This window comes from Syngnathoides biaculeatus, chromosome 16 (assembly GCF_019802595.1).
Source record: "Syngnathoides biaculeatus isolate LvHL_M chromosome 16, ASM1980259v1, whole genome shotgun sequence".
Classification (NCBI taxonomy): Eukaryota; Metazoa; Chordata; class Actinopteri; order Syngnathiformes; family Syngnathidae; genus Syngnathoides; species Syngnathoides biaculeatus.
Genome location: NC_084655.1, coordinates 16,136,974 through 16,155,744, shown reverse-complemented (window position 1 = coordinate 16,155,744; position 18,771 = coordinate 16,136,974). Strand labels below are relative to the sequence as shown.

The following is an 18,771-nucleotide window of genomic DNA, read 5'->3' as shown; positions in this document are numbered from 1 at the left end:
GAGTTTGTTGTGAACTCAACTCACAGGAATGCACTTCAAGGAGCAGCAGTTTTCTTAGAGTAAACAATTCTTCAAAAAAGAAGCTTCAAGCAGTTAAATGGCGCAACCAGTTGAAGTTATGTATTTAAAACAGCCACGTAGGTTTGCATTGAAAAGTCATTTTATCTCAATGCTTGTAAACAATGCAAAATCCCGTCGGTGGATTATCAAACAGCATGGGCTCATGATTTTATAACCCTTTACTTGAACACAAATGGTGGAGCAGCACATCTACACAGATAATATGACAATAGTCACCTGCATATTCTGTGCAAAGAACAACTAATGTTACTGTTGACTGGCTTCATTTATCTACAAAAATCTGTCATACGGCTCCTAGGTTACCAAGGTGCACCCACCAAATAAATTAGCAAAATGTCCATTAAATTTAAGCAAAGCATGTGTTGTAATTCAGACATTACTGAAAAGTACAATAGTATTGCGACTGCTATTTTTCTTACATAAAAAAAACACATTAGAACATTATATGTTGTCTTTTTGGGAGCCTGGAACAGATCAATGACATGAAAACTAAATTGTCCATGGGTGGGAACGTGAGTGTCAATAATTGTTCATCTATTGTATGCCTCCTGCAGTTGACTAGGTTGTAACCTGTCTCTCCCCAAAGTCATCTGAGATAAGCGCCAGCTCACTCGATTGAGGACAAGCAGTACAGAAAATGGATGGACAAAAGAACACCTGCATATCTAACCTGGTTGTATTAATTCACAGCATTATAAATGTGTGTGACTTTTATGACACTTTTTTTTAAAAAGACTGTCATACTTAAAATGCCATTTTGTTTCCTTGCCATTGTCATATTAATTGCAAATTCATCGTGCTATTATAATTTCCAAATGAATGGCCTTTGACTAGTGGCTCCACAGATAAAAGGTGTTTTATTTGCGCGAGTCATAACAAGATTTCAATGTTATCGGACATTGAAAATGTCACCAGTGATGGCTCTGTTCTCCCGCTCACCTTCCCCATTAAAGAAATGACAGAAAATGTCATCAGCAAGAGTGTGAGGTGATGATGTTGAAGTCATACAAATTGTAATTTGCGTCTTAAAATGGGAGAACAATAGAATACATATACGTATGTGAGTGAAGTCATATTTTCAGGAAATATTTATGGTGGTTTATTTCTGAACTTGTGGGTATTATATTGCCACACAGTTGAACAATGGACTTTTATGATGGCAATCTTAAGATCCGATCCCTTAGCCATGTCCCACAAACTTCCAAAAATGGTGATTGAACAGAACATGTTTGAAATCGATTCTCTATTGTGTATTCCAGATAATATTGGGGTATGTTTTTTGCCAAATGCGTCAGACTTGTCCAAGAGAGTTCTACAGAGAGGTCTCAAGTATTTCACGCAAGGATAATATAGACGGAATTAAGATTTTGGACGGAGCAGGGCGCAATGTAAGAGTTTCAGCGAAACGTTGGCGATCGATGCAAAAAAGTTTGAGGCCACAAACTTCAAATTGAAATCCGACAGGATAAAATAGTGGAATCGTACTAAAGCAGAGTGAGTACTTTTTACTTGGAAAGATCACGAGTGATATCTTCATGGTCTTTATAAGTGAGTGGGTGTATTCATTTGACTTGGCTCATAATGGAACCCAGTGCTCTGTCTTAGAAGTCTGATGTGATTCAAATAGGCAAATAAACATTTCTCTTGCATGACATAGCGCATTTACGTATCACTAACCCGACTCTTCCACATAAAACTTGACACATTTCATTCAGCAGGTCAGTGAAACTTGTTCTCTTGCAATGTATAAAGCACTGATAATAATTAAATAAAACTCAGAGAATATGACTTCTCCCTGACTTACCTTCGAACACACAGCCTTGTGTTTGTTGATATTGTCCACATTTAGTTGTACATGCGGTCTTCCGTGAGCCTTAATCCATCGTAGACACTTCTTCAACTGTGTTTTAGGCTTTGGAAAATGAATCAACCGGACCCCTTGTAACCTGGCAGGATATTTTTCATCAGAAATGCACATTCCCCAAGCGCATCTGAGGACCATTTTATTCGTAACATTAACTTTTCCAAGCGCACGGTACTGACAACCAGCATTGCTTGTGGGACAATACGGCGAGAGTGGCGTGTCGAGACAGGGGTCAAGACAAAGCGGCTGTCAGAATGGCTACTATTGTACGAGTGTTTGACAGGTCGGAAAGGTCCATTGTGTATTGTTTTGATTAATTTACTAAATCCCTCCAATAATCCAACTTGAAGTAGAAATTGAGAAGGACATACTGTACTGCACAGAATATGAACTCACCTGTTGCAAAATTAAGTGTGTCATGATCCAACACAGGACCAGCTGCGGAATCTGAAAGCTATTTCATAGAACAATAACAATTGTGACATGTTTTGTTCATTATGCAGCTCAAACCATTTGACTTGTTCTTGGAAAAATTGTAAAATCAGAATCATCTTTAATGACCAAGTGTGGAGAACACACACACATTTTTTTTTCTCCAGCAGTTGGTGCTGCCCTGGTACGACATACAGAACAGAAAACAGAACAAGGAACAACATGGCCACAAGAACAAGACATTTCCGTTTATAGAAGTTCAGTTATTATACATTTGATTTGCAATTAAAAAAATAGTTATGCTGAATAAATAAAATATAGAGCTTATTGAGCATTTTAGGAGGAAACAGATTACACCGCAAAGAGGAAGTAGCTGGCTGCCAGTTCGATGAAGGGCACCTGGAGGACAACTTCGAGATGACTTACCATACTTACTCATTCTAAAATGCTTAGAAATGTTATTTCTATTTACTTGTCGGACACATGACACAATAATTCAGTCAAAACAATAATTCTGCCTTCCCCTTTTTGGGGATGTTGTAATTGTGAATACAAATAAATTAAGGGGCCGGGGGGAACTGCACCAGAGCGTGGTGGAGAATTGTGGGGTGCAGTTCTTTTCTGTTCTCCTTGCATGCAAGCAAACTGGTAATGAGTTTCTCCTGCTTATTTCAAATGTTTTTTAACTCAATGTCACCCTGAGTGAACCTGACACTTGTTCACGTGGTGAATCTCTTTGTGATCCTTACAATATACCACCAATTCACAATTATGGCATGTTTTACAAAGGAAACCGAGGGACATTCGGAAAGCACTTCACGCGCTTCTGACCTTCGGTCCGCTTTTTATTCTTCATAAAGGTCTCGAGCTGTATCTCTCTTTCGAATCTTCTATTCTTTCAAGCGATCCTGCATGCGCAATATGCATGTCCCCCTGACTGGGCTCCAGATCGCTTTATAAACCAAGCTTGGGTCACCACATAGTCATATCTCTTGCAGGCAGGGAGACAGAAGCCTAATTGCTGCACAACACAAATAATCTGTCTTTGTAGCTCTGCTATTATTTCCTCGAGGTGCTATGTGGAAAGTTCTGCTTCTGGCCGTGTCTCTGCTGGCAAATGAAGTTCACGCCATGGACAACCCAGTGTATGGCGTCAAGCTCTGTGGTCGTGAGTTCATCCGAGCGGTCATCTTCACTTGCGGTGGCTCACGGTGGAGACGATCGCTCAGGACTTCAGGTGAGACACGGACATATCTAAAGAAATAATTCGGGTTTTACATTTTTTTAAAGTATATAATTACTTTTTTATTTTCAATTCTAGTGATGACACTTGTAGAAATCATTTGAAACTCAACTTTTGCTCATTTTACTGCAGCAGAAGACCTTTTCAGCTCCCATCAAGATTCCTCAGAGGAACTGAGTCACAATCCCGTGATGGAGAACATACTCCACAGAAACAGAGATCTGGATTTCATGTCAGGTGAAAACCAAGAGAGAATCTTCAGCCGGCCAACTCGTTCTTTTATCACAGAAGAGATTCTCGAAGCCCTGCGGAAGGCGGATCGCAAAGGCCGGGAAGTGGTTTTGGGTCTTTCCAATGCGTGCTGCAAGTGGGGCTGCAGCAAGAGTGAGATCAGCTCCCTTTGCTGAGAACTGAACACAGCAATTGCATAAACAGACATGCGTCCCGGTATATGAGTGTGAAATTATCATTAATATTAAACACTTTTTTTCTTATGAAACTTTAGCAAATTTCCCTCATTGTAAAAGCCTTAACATAAGATTTATTTGTCAGCTGGATGGATTCTACCAGAACTCTCATAGTACATGTTTGTTTCATATTGCATTCAAAGCGATCTTTGTGAGGATAAGCTGCTCAAAAAATGGATGGATGGATGGCATTCAAAGCTTTGATTATTCATTTTTGTCAAAACTGTCTCAATTAAAAACACTTAATTTATTTGTGTTTGCAGTTGGTTAGAGATGTGTGCAATGTAGCAAAAGATCGTTTATACATGGCAACACAAAACATTGGCGTTGTTGCTTAACTGCATTCATTAAAATTGTATTCAAATCTTAATAACTTTAATCAACACCACCAAATCATGAAGGGCACCGTGTTGCTCCCTTTTCTAAAATTATAACACATCTTTGCATGACAAGTCTATTGACATAAACGACTAGGCACACAGGATCTAAAGAGATCCAATATCTGTCCGAAAAAAAAAAAAAAAATCAAGCCTTTGCAAACTTAAACACAGTCAGACAGGTTTTATTTGATGACATAGTGAGAATAAGTGATACAAAATATGAATTATTTTTGGGAATGGTGTTTGCAGAGGTACAAAAATCCAGCGCAATTAAGAGCTCCCTCTTCAAACTCATTTATGCATTGTACGATTTATTTTTTCATTATTTTAAAGTCGTCTGTTTTGCTATTCTTGTTATTCCCTCGCACACGTTTGAAAATAAGAATTAAATCAACCCAGCATCATATTGAAACGTCTTTATTTGTTTACTATTTGGGCAACAGGTACTCTCACCCCATCCATCCATTTACAGTAACTTTACTGATTATCCTGTTATCTCGCATACCCGTGGACTGGTTGCCAGTCAGTTTCAGGTCCAGACAACCATTCAGTACATTTACATTTATATCGTCACTACGTGGAAGCTGAATCTAGGAAGTCTTTATTAAAGGCAGAAGAATGTCAACACCATCAGTTATCTAATTTTTTTTGCAGCAATAATTGAAGCTACAATGCTTATAAATATCATGGCGCTGTTTATAAAGCTACATGATACAAAAAAAAAGAAATTGAGATTGTGCAGAAAAAGTGTAAATATTGGAGAGAAACAGAGATAAGAAAACTACAACACAAATGTGTAGTCAGATTCTATGAGGCAACTGAGGCTCAAGTTTGGGTTTCTCCACAAATACATTTGAATGTGGACACTTATTTTCTTAAAAATATAATCGGAGTAGATAAACCTCAAACTGCTTCATGATTTTGTTTATTCCGTTAACGTTAAAAAAAAAAAAAAATAGCTCGTCAGGCTGGGCTCACGTGGCAGCGACATATGGAGGGGACTGACTTTCCGCACTGACTGACTACGTGCACCACTTGATCTGTGCGCAAATGGAACTGCCCAGGGGCGTGGCCTGTTGTGAAGGTATTTCCCGTTAGAATGACCGAAACGCATCCGGAAAAGAAGTTCTCCATCTAAGTGCGTAATCGGTGGAGATGAGGTAACGAACTATTACTATCAATATATACTTATTGTACTCTATTCAATATCTACCAACATCTCACATGCTGTTGTGAGACAGAAGGCTCCAAAGTTGTATTGCACCCGAGAATCTCGCTACAGGAAGTTGTTTGTTTGGCTAGCATTCACGACTCCGGTAATGTCAAATTCGCGAAGTGATGTTAATCGAGAATATAAAGTTTGTGACGGATGTGTTGTGCTGTGTTAATAACATCAATATAATTGTCATACTTGAGCCACACGAATTTGTTTTATGACTATTATCTACTAAATATAACTAAGATCCGTTACGTCTGACCTCTTGGAGTCGCCAATGTGGTTGCGCCTCATAAACTGTTTTCAAAATAAAAAAAAAAAAAAAAAGAAACGAATAGTTCTGCTTAGTGTGTCAATATTGTGTGAACTCTGACTAGGTATGAATAGTAAAATAATATGGTTATTGTACATACTATAACACACTATGATAACCACCATAATGCAATGTTTTCTCAATTTTATTGAGCAAAGAGACAACACAACAACTAAAGTCTGACGACACACCACCAAACAAAAAGGTCCAAATAAGTATGAGTACTGAAATATGGTCTCATTTCAATTTGTTCACAATGCTTGTCTGTGTTTGTGCACCTGGTGTACATAGGTAAACAAAGATGTCTTTGTTAATAAATAATTATTTTCTGAAATGTTAAGTCTGATTGGATAATTTCCAGTGGCACCACGACAAACTGGTTGGAAATCATTGCGTTTGTGTCCTACTATTATAATTGTAATTCACATTCTTCCAGGAAAAATATCCATGGGATGTACTGTACAGTGAAATTGTGTGGTGAACTAATTGCTACATAAGGTTTCCACAAGTCTCTTTACATTAAAAACATATTTATTTAAACGTTAACTTGATTACATGTTTATTTTTTATTATATGCAGTGGTAATCATATTCCATTAGTGTATGTTGATGGGTACTTCAAGTATTCCCAGATGTAGACTGGAAGGTATGGTCCAATTCCCTAGCCACATGGTTCATCTGATATCACTCACTGGACTTTATTGGGTTATATTAACGATATGTAATATCTAACAATCATATGGGACTCAAGTCATATCAAGTAAAAGATTAGCTCATGCTTTCCAGTGCTATAATGACCATTACAAGAAATCGAGTACAATTTTGATGTCTTTGTCCTCACAATACGCAGTTTAAAAAAAAGTCCACCTATTTTTAAATTCAATTGCTTTTGTTATAATAAATGTTAAATTGTAACGAGACATGATGGAAACCGTATGTTACGGAGTGAACTATAGGCAAGCCTGTCTATCACATGAATTGTAGCATTTATTGTTGAATATCTGATTACTAATACACTTTACCACAATGCTCATTGTAGGTTTGAGAACTCATACCAGATCTGAGTAAGCCCAGTGAAGTCAATGGAACCTCTGGACATCTGGGTAACCTCATACACCCTTCTGGGACAATAAAGATAGGCTCAGTAAGTTAAAAAAAAAAAAAGACCAGGATCATAATGTTGAAATCATATAAATAAAAAAAATGACTCTTTTCACTTGTATTAAATCTTGAATAATCTGCAACAACAGAGTATCTGTATGTTCACGTTTACAGGCAAAATAGGGCTGGCTCCCAAGCTTATGGCTCAAGGATGGATTCTCTTGATCTTGATAGTCAGCATGGTAATTTCTTTTCTTGCTGCAGGTATGCTCTTTTTTGATTTATTGATTCTTGTTTTCTTTTACGTCACTGCAATAATGAAAATACACTTTAGATTTTACATAAGGTCGTTCTTCTTGTGCCTGTTTGGGTTTTCTCTGGGCACCCCGGTTTCTTTCCACATTCCAAAAACATTAATTAATTAATTGGAGATTCTAAATTGCCCTTAGGCGTGAATGTGAGTATGAATGGTTTCTTTCTATGTGCCCTGTTATGGACCGTTCCAATGGTGATCTTAAACTCCGCCCTCTTAGCCATGTCCCACAAGCTTCCAAAATGGCGACTGAACAGAACATGTTTGAAATCGATTCTCTATTGTGTATTCCAGATAATATTGCGGTATGTCTTTTGCCAAATGCGTCAGACTTGTCCAAGAGAGTTCTAGAGAGAGGTGTCAACTATTTCACCCAAGGATATGTACACGGTATTAAGATTTTGGACGGAGCAGAAGACAATGTCAGTTACAGCGAAATGTTGGCGATCGATGCAAAAAAGTTTGACGCCTCACAAATTTCATATTGACATGCAACAGGATAAAATAGTGGAATCGTACAGCACATGTAAAGCTTGGTGAGTACTTTTTACTTGGAAAGATCACAAGTAATATCATTGAAGTCTTTATAAGTGAGTGAGTGTATTCATTTGACTTGGCTTGTAATCGAACCCAGTGCTGTGTCTTAAAAGTCTGATGTGATACAAATAGGCAAATAGACATTTCTCTTGCATGACATCACAGCTATTTGTACCACTAAGCCGACTCTTTGGCATAAAATATTACACACTTCATTCAGCAGGTCAGTAATATGCTAACAAAGTGAAAGTTGTTCTCCTGCAATGTATAAAGCACTGATAATAATGAAATCAAAGTCAGAGAAGATACTTCTCCCTCACTTACCTTGGAACATACAGCCTTGTCTGTTGATATTGTTCACATTTAGTTGTACGTGTGGTCTTCTGCGAGCCTTAATCCATTGTAGACACTTCGTCAACTGTGTTTTAGCCTTTGAAAAATGAATCAACTGGGCCCCTTGTAACTTAGTAGGATATCTTTCATCAGAATTGCACGTTTCCCGAGCGCATCTGAGGATCATTTTCTTCGTAGCATTAACTTTTCCAAGCGCACACTACTGACATCCAGCATTGCTTGTGGGAGAATACGGCAAGAGGGGCGTGTCAAGGGTTAAGATAATGCTGTTATCTGATTGGCTTTTATTGTACGAGTGATTAACAGGTCGGAAAGGTCCATTGACTGCCAACCATTTCAGGGAGTACGCTGCCTTCTGCCCATTGATAGGTGGGATAGGCTCCAATACGCCCACGACCCTCGTGAGGATAAGCCGCTCAGATAATGGATGGATGGATATTTCAAGTAATATTTCCACATATTTATGTCATAATTTCTTTTATAATAGTACAGTATACACTGTATTTTCCGCTCAATAAGGCGCACCGTATTATAAGGAGCCCCATTCAATGAAAGGCCTATTTTTAATTTTTTTTCATATATAAGGCGCACCACATTATAAGGCGCATAATATAGACGCTACAGTAGAGCCTGGGGTTACTTTACAGATCCTATAGATGGAGCAGCACTAAAGGCTCAATATTGATCCATATATAAGGCACACCGTCAGCTTTTTAGGTGTGCCTTATAGTGCAGAAAATACGGTACTAGAACAATATACTTTAAAGGGCCATTGTCATGAAATGGATGATTTTTAGTAAGTTATTAATGAAAAAACATCAGCCAATATGGGCCCATGCGTTTTTTTCACCACAAAACATGATTTTGACGTATACAACTTTTTGTAACTCCCGCCATGAAAATCCTCTCGAGGGATTTGTTTTTGTGAAGAAGCAGGAAGTGACGTAAAGGACAGATGCGCCCTCAGGTGGACTCATTTGTTTCCATTAGTTTTACCTCCGGGAAGGTAGCTCGTTGTTCCTTCGTGTTAGCCAAAATGCCGGCTCGTTGCATTGCTGGACATTGCTTGAGCATTTGGAAGAATGGATTTACTCTTCATAAGGTTCATCGCGTACTGCGGCGTCTATGAACAACCCTCTGAAGCAGCACAACTCGGCTCTATTATAAGCCGAAAATGAGACACATGAGACCGGCTAAGGCGTCGCGTTCGGCGGTCACGGCTTCTGCGAAGGCTGTGCGTAGGGCTTGCTGACAGCGGCGGCTCTGAAAAACGCAGCTGAAAATGCCTCTCTGAGTCGTGTGTGTGCAGTAAAGTTCCCCCGGCTCCACGGTGTTGTTCATCGTGTACTGTGGTGGCTGTGAACAACCCCCTAAAGCAGTACAGCTGCCTCACTCAGCTTTAAGATGTTTATAGAGATTACACTTGACCTTTAAAACCAATATATACTCTTTGAATTAACCTTACTTCACTGATTCCTCTGGTACTTTTTCCAGTGAGGCTCATGGAATCTTTTTTTGATTCAGGTTTACATTACCAAATATGGTTCTTTGCCCAAGAAACGGCAGCACATTTTAAAATAGCATGTTTATTATTATTTTTTTTTTTACTCCAGATCCTCCAGATCAGCCTTCCAAACCTGAGTGCCACATTCCATGTGATGACATTTGCGGAGTTGATATTCACTGTCGCTGGAATCACAGATTTGATGCTCAGATCCCCACAAGCTACAGTCTACACTGGGAAACAGCAGACCGCATGTGAGCACAAGATGAAATTGATCAGTAAATGTTTTTTTTTCATCCTAGGGTAGCCCATAAATCAGGGGTGTCAAACTCATGTTTGTCGTGAGCCACATTGTACTTGTGGTTTCCCTCAAAGGGCCGTTATGGCTGTGAAACGCTAAAAATCTTTAACCGCGTCATCATATTTAGACATGAAATTTATGAACTAGTTTTAGAATCAGAAATCAAGGATCATGGGTTTCTTCCAACTATTGTTGTTTGGTAACACAAAAATGCTTGTGATATCTCAACGTCATCATTTATCATATAACAATTTGAAGTTTTGATTGATCAAAAGAAATCATGGAAGTTGATCCACATGATTTGCCACCACGGGCCACATAAAATCAGGCGGCTGGCCGGATGTGGCCCCCGGGCCTTGAGTTTGACACCTGTGCCATAGATCTACTCAAGTAAGAGTACTATTACTTTAGAATAACATGACACAAGCTAAAGTAAAAAGTAGTCCTTCAAATAATTACTTGAATAAGCATAAGTACTCTGTGGGGGGGGGATACTGAATGCACCCTGAGTAACTACAGTTCTTTTTTTTTTTTTTTTTTTTTTTGGAATACCAAAAATGTGAAAAAATAGAAATCAGTAATGCTTCATACAGGTATTTCCGAACAATATCACTTCAACTAAAATAATAGTCAATACATCTCTATAAATCACATCAATTTAGGAAAATTCAGCCATAAAAAATAGTTTTAAAATAACTTCCTTTGTTTACACTAACTAGACAATGGGCTGACCAGACAGATATTTCATCAAAAACAATAATGTGTTTTCCCAGGTTTGAAGTGGAGTTCCCTTAGGCTGGAATGTAAACATTTTTAGGAAGACACAAATGAACAGCACAACATAGTTGTTATTTTTCGTAGTCGGTCCGTCAATTTTTTTTTTTTTTTTTCATACCACTTGACCTCATTTAGTCAGAGTTGAGCTGCAACCTATCTATGAGGTAAATATTTTTCTGCCATATACACAAGTCACTTTCTGTGTGAGTCCGCTTTGGTCCTGTGACTCCCTGGCTCAGTTTGATTGGAGAAAATGGGTTGAATGTGACTGGTAGTTAGTTACTTTGTAGCTTGGATTTGTTAAGAGTCATATGACATAAGATGCTCTGATTAACCAAAATCAACAATAAATACAATACAATAAAATACACAAGTAGTGAGCTGATTGTAGCTCAAAGTAAAAGAGTAAAGTAGCATTTCTTTTTTTTTTTTTTTTTACCAAAAATACTTACAGCAAAAATCATGTTGCATTAAAACTATATAGAATGTTACTACGTACCAACCTTTTGTTACTAAATTTACTCTTGCTTCTTCTCTAGAGAGGGCCATGTGAATACTGGGACCCGTTTGAGTGGGTTTGTCCACCGTGAACACTTTTCCATGAACAGTGAACTTCGTGTTTGGGTCCAGGCTGAGAATAAACACGGGTCTGCCAAATCCCAAGTGGTTGTCTTCAATACAGAAGACCTAAGTGAGTCCCAGACACATTGCTCACATCTACTAAAATCAATTATAATGATGGTGGAAACTTGAATAATTACACTATTTTATGCTAACATATTTATTTCTGTTACCGCTTCCTTTAGCAAAGCCATCGCCTCCTATAATTACATGGAGTCATGAAGATCCTTTGGAAATATCATGGAGTTCTATCTGTAGTGAGATGCATCTCTCTTTGGGATCCTGTGATGTGCGATATCGGATTCAAGCAGAAGAACTCTGGGAAGAGGTATTAATACAACGTAGCTTATTCTGTCCTTTCTGTAGAAGATTTATCATGGTGAAGGCAACTTTGACTGTATATGTAAAACTAATGTAGCTTTATACAAACCCAAATGAGAAATATATGGCTTATGACATTTCCACTGTGAGAAGCACCAGAAGACTTGGTCCCTTCAAAGTGAAAATGTCTTCTGAATTTGACATACCGCAGAAAAAGAGTTTACATCCCAGCAAAATGTGAATGACTAATAAAAATGAAAACCCATGTATGCATAACATCTGGCGGCTACTATTTTTCCCATAAATCTTTTCCTTGCCATGCCGGAAACAAAACCCCTGTCCATGCATGACTCTCAAGTCAAACTTAAAAATACTGTAAATAAATAAATAAACATGTTATCCCCTCACTCCTCGGTCTTTCTCTGCATGACATGCATGCCCTCATGGCCAAGAGCAATGCGTGCTAATGTGGCCACGCCAGCCTGAATTGCCAGTCTACACACTGGCTGTCAAGTCTTTTAAAATAAATAACTTACTTCCTTACTATTCTGCCTTTCACTGTGTGACTTGCGTGCTCTGATGGCAGACAACAAGGGGCTCGAAAGCAGCCACGTCACTTTACTATCCAAGGAGAAGCTTTTTGGGGCACAGACATAGCTAGCTAGCTAACTCCATGTCACAATTTTGCAAGACAACCACTGATGAGAACCTACAAAGTTAGTTCCTACTAAGATGGATAAGAAGAATCATGTGGAAAAAAAAATCAAGTTTGACCACAATTATTCCATGTTTTAGCTGTGGTGAACTCAACTGTTTGTCACCTTAAAACGGCTGCTATAATGTCACATTTTTTGGTCTGCACATTGTGTCCTCACTCATTATGTTTTAATGTTGGTTTAGGATGACGTTGGAGCTCAAGTCAACTATGAATTTAGTGGTCCCGCTCAACCTGGTGTAGTCTATGAATTCCAGGTTCGCTGTTCCTGTGCCACTGGCTTGGTCAGCGACTGGAGTGCAACCCACAGAATAAGAAGTGCTGAGGAAGGTAAGATTTCTTTGAAGTGTTATTGTAGAAATAAGTTCAAAAGTGAGGATCAACACCTGTTAAAAATGTTCCTAGACTAATGTTTGGAGTGAAACTTGTTTTTTTTCCAGCTCCTACTGGACAAATGGATGTATGGAAGGATTGTGGCGTGCTTACAACTAATGCTGATTGTGTTATGACTTGGAAGGTAGACAACGTCAATTTTGTCATTTTTAGATTTTAATAACAAACATACAGTATGATTTTGGTTTTGGACTAGTGTGTGATAAGATTACAAGCTTAACCAGGGAAATGATTTTCTTTTTTACAATAGGACAGAAAATACAATTACAGTAGATCCAATAGTCATAGTAGTGGATAATGACCATGCTGCTTTAAATACACCACAATGAATGTGACAGACAACAATCAAGATACGATAGTAATGTAAACTGACAGCTTTAATTAAAAATGTTTCACTTAAAAAATGTAAAAATGTGTGTGTGCGTGCGTGCGTACCTGCTTTTGTGATTCTGTATGTATGACGCCTGCCCTCATTATTCTGAAGGCCTTGGGTAGATTCCATTTATATGGCAACACGTAGCATCTGAAACCTGTTAGGACCCAAAAAAAAAAAATGTACCGTAATTTCCAGTTTACAAACCGTGACTTTTTTCACACACTTTCAATCCTGTGGTTTATGCGATGATGTGGCGCTAGTGATAGTGCAGCGCTAGCATGCGTGCATGCATACCTGTATACATGTGTGTGTGTGTGAGACACCCGCTCTTGTGATTCTGTATGTTTGACGCCTGCACTCATTATTCTGAAGGCCTTGGGCGGATTACATTTTATATGGCAACACGTAGCATCTGAAACCTGTTTGGTTCCCAAAAAAAAAATAATCTACCGTAATTTCCAGTTTACAAACAGCGACTTTTTTCACACGCTTTCAACCCTGCGATTTATGCGATGATGCAGCGCTAGTATTAGTGCGGCACTAGCATGTGTGCATGCATACCTGTATACGTGTGTGTGAGATGCCTGAACTCATTATTCTGAAGCCCTTGGGCAGATTACATTTACAGTATAGGGCAACACGTAGTATCTGAAACCTGTTGGGACAAAAAAAAAATAATAATAATAATCTACGGTAATTTCCAGTTTACAAGCTAAGATTTTTTTCACACGCTTTAAACCCTGCGGTTTGTAGTGTGATGCAGCGCTAGCTAGCATGAGGGCGGTGATGCAACGCTAGCGTTAGCGCCGTGCTGGTGTTAGTGCGGCACTGGTGCAGCGGCAGCGTTACCGCGGTCCTAGTGTTAGCGTGGCACTAGCGTTAAACTCTTTCTGTGTACCGAGGATTAGAACCAGGTGCGCTCTGTAAAACAGGAATTACGGTACAAATGCTGTGTCTATCCAAGACACCATGGAATGAAGACAACAGACAAATTAATATATGCTTTATAATCTATGTTTTGTAAGGTAGACTATAATGAACATTCATAATTTAATTACATTGTGGTCAGTGTTTTTGCAGAATATAACTCAAATGCAATTTTCTTGTCAGGACACAAAATCATCTCCAACCTCCCTTTTTCTTCCCTTCCAGAAGCTTCCTATATCTCAGGCTCACGGACACATTATGGGTTATGAAGTTACGCTGTTCTCCAAACACAGCACGACTGTATTAGTAAATATTTCTGTCGCTGACCCGAGGGGCTTGTTGGTGTGTGATGAGCTAAAGTGCTACCTCAACTCGACTTTAAAGAGTGTGTCATCAGCCAGTGTATCAGCCTACAACGCCCATGGTGCTACAGTGCCCTCTCTCCTCACAATTCCAACAGCAGGTATCAGTTGTTGAAATAGATTTTTTTTTTTTTAATTTTGAGCTGTAGTGACAGATACAGATACACATAGGTTGGATGTGTAAAATTGTAGTCCTCTCTTAAGTGTCCAATGTCTTGCCAATTTTTCTTCCAATCACAACCATAGAGAGTACAAAATATCTGTGTGATCCGTTATTGGGACTTCATAAAGTAGTACATTACTTGATGGGCGGGGAACAGAATCAGAGATGAATAAAATTACTATTTTAGATGCCACATTCCTGATTGTGTCACTTATTTGTGTGGCCACTTTTTGCTTGGCCAATTATTATTATTCATAAGAAAAATAGCATCTGACATCACTTCTTCTTGGCAACTTGGGCCAAGGTGCTGATACTCTACTGTAAAATGCACACATTTGACCTTTCACTCTTTGTGTTCTAAATTTGGATTATGCGGTAATGACATTGGTAGTCGGCACGGTGGATCAGCTGGAAAAGCGTTGGCCTCACAGTTCTGAGGACCGGGGTTCGATCCCGGTCCCGCCTGTGTGGAGTTTGCATGTTCTCCCCGTGCCTGTGTGGGTTTTCTCTGGGCACTCTGGTTTCCTCCCACATCCCAAAAACATGCAACATTAATTGGACACTCTAAATTGCCCCCAGGTGTCATTGTGAGTGCAGCTGTTTGGCTCCATGTGCCCTGCGATTGGCTGGCAACCAGTTCAGGGTGTACCCCACCTCCTGCCTGTTGACAGCTGGGATAGGCTCCAGCACTCCTGCGACCCTCGTGAGGATAAGCGGTGCAGAAAATGGATGGATGGATGGATGGATATTGTTAGTGTATTTTCAAACCCATTGATCTAGGTGTTACATTTTTTTTCTAAGGTCCACTTGAAATAATATATCTAATACATTGCTCTTATGATTAGGTAACGTGAGAAGTGGGAACTTTATTGATGTCAAGATGAATATGGAAAATCTCACAGTTTCATGGCAGCTGCCCTCTCAACACCCCAATACCAGACCATTTAAGGAATATGTGGTCCAATACAAACAAACGGGGCGTCTTCTGGGGAAAGGATTTGACTGGATCAGAGTGAACAAAAGTTGTACTACAGTTACATTTACAGGTTTGTTTTATTTGGGTAGTTTGACATTCATTGAATTGATAAGGTAAATTGGAACGTATTCATGAAATTAAAAAAAACTTTAAAGTTTATTTTATTTTTTTTTTACTAGTGTTTCATCCTTGCTGAATTTCTCCTTCCAGGTCATTTTAAAAGGTACTGGCCCTACCAAGTATCACTATTTACAGTTACACCCGATCAACAAAGCCATCACGTTTCATCGGTCATTAGTTACTCTTGTCATGGAAGTAGGTGTTCATCAAGTGGGTTATTGTTTTCCAAAAAGATTTGCGATTGAGTTTGTCATTTTGCTTTTTTTTTTTTTTACAGTTCCGGCTAAGGTGCGCTCATTTAAAGTCATTTCCATCGCTGAGACACATGCAACCCTGTTCTGGGAGCCTGTTCTGCTGTCCATGCAGAACGGGCAGGTCCTCTCCTACGAAATCGGCGTTCACGGACAAATGGGTAAACCGTAAAAATATACACAGTTGGTTGATTTACAAAATACATTTCTTAAAACCAAGGAGTAGGCCAAAGTACCTGCTGATGTCGTGAGGTCTCATTGAGAGACAGAAATTCTTTGAATGCCTCAAAAAAATCGGGCAATAAAATATTTTAAGTCCGTGTGAACTGAAAATGAATGTCTAAATTTTACACAAGCGTTTTTAATAACATCCAGAATTTAATGATTTTAAGAAAATCTCCATGTATATACTGTAAGTATGAATAAAAAAAACATGCCATTTTTCCGATATCAAGTCCTGTGGGTGTGTCAACTTAATGCTTCAAAACCATGCCCTCTCAACTGCAGTTAATCAAAAAAATATTTTGCCGAGCACCTTCTCATGCCTCAACATCACTACATATCACATCATACATCTAACCGGGGCAGTTCTTGGCAGGCTGACAGACAGCTGGCTCTTCGGCAGCTTCGCCTCCTGGGTTGGGATTTTAAATGGGCTGTTTTGGGGTGGCGGCATAGTTAGCTAGCTTACTGCATCCTGTAGTGGTCGAAATGAGTAAAGTAATAACAATATAGAGGTCACTCATAGTTGTGCCGGATAACCACTGATGGTAACGATGGTTTTGAAGGTACGGCATTATAATGTGGAGGGGGGTTCATGCTGGATTACAAGTGCGTCACAAGTGCTTTTTTATCTATGTCCTAAATAAATCAGGAAAACTGAAATGGTGAAAACAGTTCAACGGTGACCATTGATCATTGAGGTTTATTTTTTTCTTTCTACTTACTTACTCAGTCATTGTAAAATGTGTGTTTGCTTTACTCGAATGACCTTACCCTAAGCAATGTTTCAATCATCCCGACAGCAGTGTACAACGTGAGCGCCTCCCCTCAGGATCAAAATAACACATTTGAGCTGCAGAATCTCAGCGCGGACCAGGAATATGAAGTGTGGATCAAGGCTGTGACCAAAGCTGGGCCAGGACCCAAAGTCACCACCAGTTTCATCACAAAGCAACAACATCATCTTCAGTTAAAATCAAAATGTAACTTTTTTTCAAAATTTTACTCCTGATAAATGTCGTTTTCTCATATTTGACACGTCAGTTTGTTGATGTTCTACGTCTCACTATCTCTATTTCTCAGCACATTTATTATCACTCCTGATCCCAGTCATAATATGCTGTGTTTTGGTTTTTCTCAGGTGAGGTAATACATTTTGTGTGATATAGACTTGCATGCAATGGTTTTGCCTTTTTCAACGTCATTAACATACACGTTTATATGTCAGTTTTCATAAAGGAGCAAGCAAGGCATGTCTCTGTATGAATGAGAAAGTACCAGATCCGTACAATAGCACAATCTACCAAATGATGACGTATCAGGTGAGTTCAATTCTGTGACTGTAAATGCTGTCTTGCATTACCATTTTAATGGAAAATGTCTTGGTTCTTTGTGCGATATTGTAGGCGAATGAGTCAATAAGTTGGATTTCCATACCAATCTTTGAACCACATCCCACTGTGTCTGCGTTGGAGGTAGTAGAAATCCAGCGTCCTCTATGTGAGGACCAAACAAAATCACCAGTTTCCTCAGAAGGATGTACAAGGAAACATCGATATGGTAAAGGAGAGTACAGCAAAATGGTGGACTCTGAAGATGAAAAGGACATGAGCAAGGTGACAGGTCGAGATGATTGTTGGAGCTCAACAGAGGAAGAACAAGACTCATCAGGATATGAACGGCACTTCCTACCAACTGCTGAGGAAATACTGAATTCTTGATAGTGTAGTTACAGTAACACAGTCATTTATGAATGTGTTTTGACCAGCTGGTTGGAACTATGAGTTCCAGTTTGTGTCCTAACTTTCATGCATAGTGTAGTGGGGAAAAAAGTCGGGAATTATTTCTTGTTGTTAACACCTTGCACACGTGCAGATAAACGGTATTGTATGGTATGTATGTATGTAATGGTTGAAAAATCTCATGAGGAATGCAGTATTAGCTGAGTCAGCCATTACATTTTTTTTTTTTTACACAACCCACTATAAATGTATACAAATAAGACCATTTGATTTTTACGCTATACATGTGAATGAAAGCACTTGCCAAGAGCTGCTTAATGTATTTTGCTGGAAAGGCCAGTTTTTCCAGGGTATTTTTTTCCACGGTTACATTGTACTTTTTATATTTTCTTGGTATAAAGTGTAATTTTGAATGTACAGCTGTTGAAATAAACATTTTGTAAACAAAAGCTACAATAAAATTTGTTTAGACTATGTATGATTATTGTGGAAAGACAATGATTCTCTGTGTGGTGTTATTACCAGTTGTGTGGTGTAAAGACCCCACCCCCCCAAAAACACTTCAACACAAGAACTATCATTTCTACTAGAATAAAAAAAAAAAAAACAGTACAGTGTGTTTTCATTATTACATTTAAGTAAACTTCAGTTGTATTGAACTTCTAAGTACAACGCACTTGCATTCCATTATAAAACTGTT

The 18,771-nt window shown here is 38.8% G+C and overlaps 2 protein-coding genes across 5 annotated transcripts; both read left to right on the top strand.

The window, feature by feature from the left end:
- The first annotated feature begins 3,327 nt into the window (after positions 1 to 3,327).
- LOC133514865 (relaxin-3-like) lies at positions 3,328 to 4,141 on the top strand. Its single transcript, XM_061846920.1, has 2 exons — positions 3,328 to 3,614; positions 3,753 to 4,141. Exons 1-2 carry the CDS (start codon positions 3,455 to 3,457, stop codon positions 4,025 to 4,027), a joined length of 435 nt encoding a protein of 144 aa, XP_061702904.1. The 5' UTR covers positions 3,328 to 3,454; the 3' UTR covers positions 4,028 to 4,141.
- Positions 4,142 to 5,476: 1,335 nt separating this feature from the next.
- il12rb2l (interleukin 12 receptor, beta 2a, like) lies at positions 5,477 to 18,549 on the top strand. Of its 4 annotated transcripts, none has more exons than XM_061846917.1 (16): positions 5,477 to 5,627; positions 7,035 to 7,139; positions 7,271 to 7,360; positions 9,914 to 10,058; positions 11,422 to 11,573; positions 11,689 to 11,831; positions 12,725 to 12,869; positions 12,980 to 13,056; positions 14,461 to 14,698; positions 15,606 to 15,806; positions 15,947 to 16,051; positions 16,134 to 16,268; positions 17,136 to 17,312; positions 17,413 to 17,470; positions 17,558 to 17,651; positions 17,736 to 18,549. In XM_061846917.1, the coding sequence occupies exons 3-16, from the start codon at positions 7,297 to 7,299 to the stop codon at positions 18,048 to 18,050; spliced, it is 2,049 nt and encodes a 682-aa protein (XP_061702901.1). In that variant the 5' UTR covers positions 5,477 to 5,627; positions 7,035 to 7,139; positions 7,271 to 7,296; the 3' UTR covers positions 18,051 to 18,549. The 4 variants fall into 4 exon arrangements, with proteins under 4 accessions (XP_061702901.1, XP_061702899.1, XP_061702900.1 ...); XM_061846915.1 differs by having other exon boundaries at positions 17,133 to 17,312; XM_061846916.1 differs by lacking the exon at positions 5,477 to 5,627 and adding an exon at positions 6,181 to 6,201 and having other exon boundaries at positions 17,133 to 17,312.
- Positions 18,550 to 18,771: the final 222 nt, after the last annotated feature.

What these genes read in the sequence shown, in the direction of transcription:
- LOC133514865 (XM_061846920.1), top strand. Translation starts at nt 3,455, where the DNA reads ATGTGGAAAGTTCTGCTTCTGGCCGTGTCTCTGCTGGCAAATGAAGTT. An exon ending in ACGATCGCTCAGGACTTCAG is followed by an intron (nt 3,615 to 3,752) that starts GTGAGACACGGA and finishes ATTTTACTGCAG; the next exon opens with CAGAAGACCTTTTCAGCTCC.
- il12rb2l (XM_061846915.1), top strand. Translation starts at nt 7,297, where the DNA reads ATGGCTCAAGGATGGATTCTCTTGATCTTGATAGTCAGCATGGTAATT. An exon ending in AATAAGAAGTGCTGAGGAAG is followed by an intron (nt 12,870 to 12,979) that starts GTAAGATTTCTT and finishes TTTTTTTTCCAG; the next exon opens with CTCCTACTGGACAAATGGAT. An exon ending in TGTGTTTTGGTTTTTCTCAG is followed by an intron (nt 17,471 to 17,557) that starts GTGAGGTAATAC and finishes TTTATATGTCAG; the next exon opens with TTTTCATAAAGGAGCAAGCA.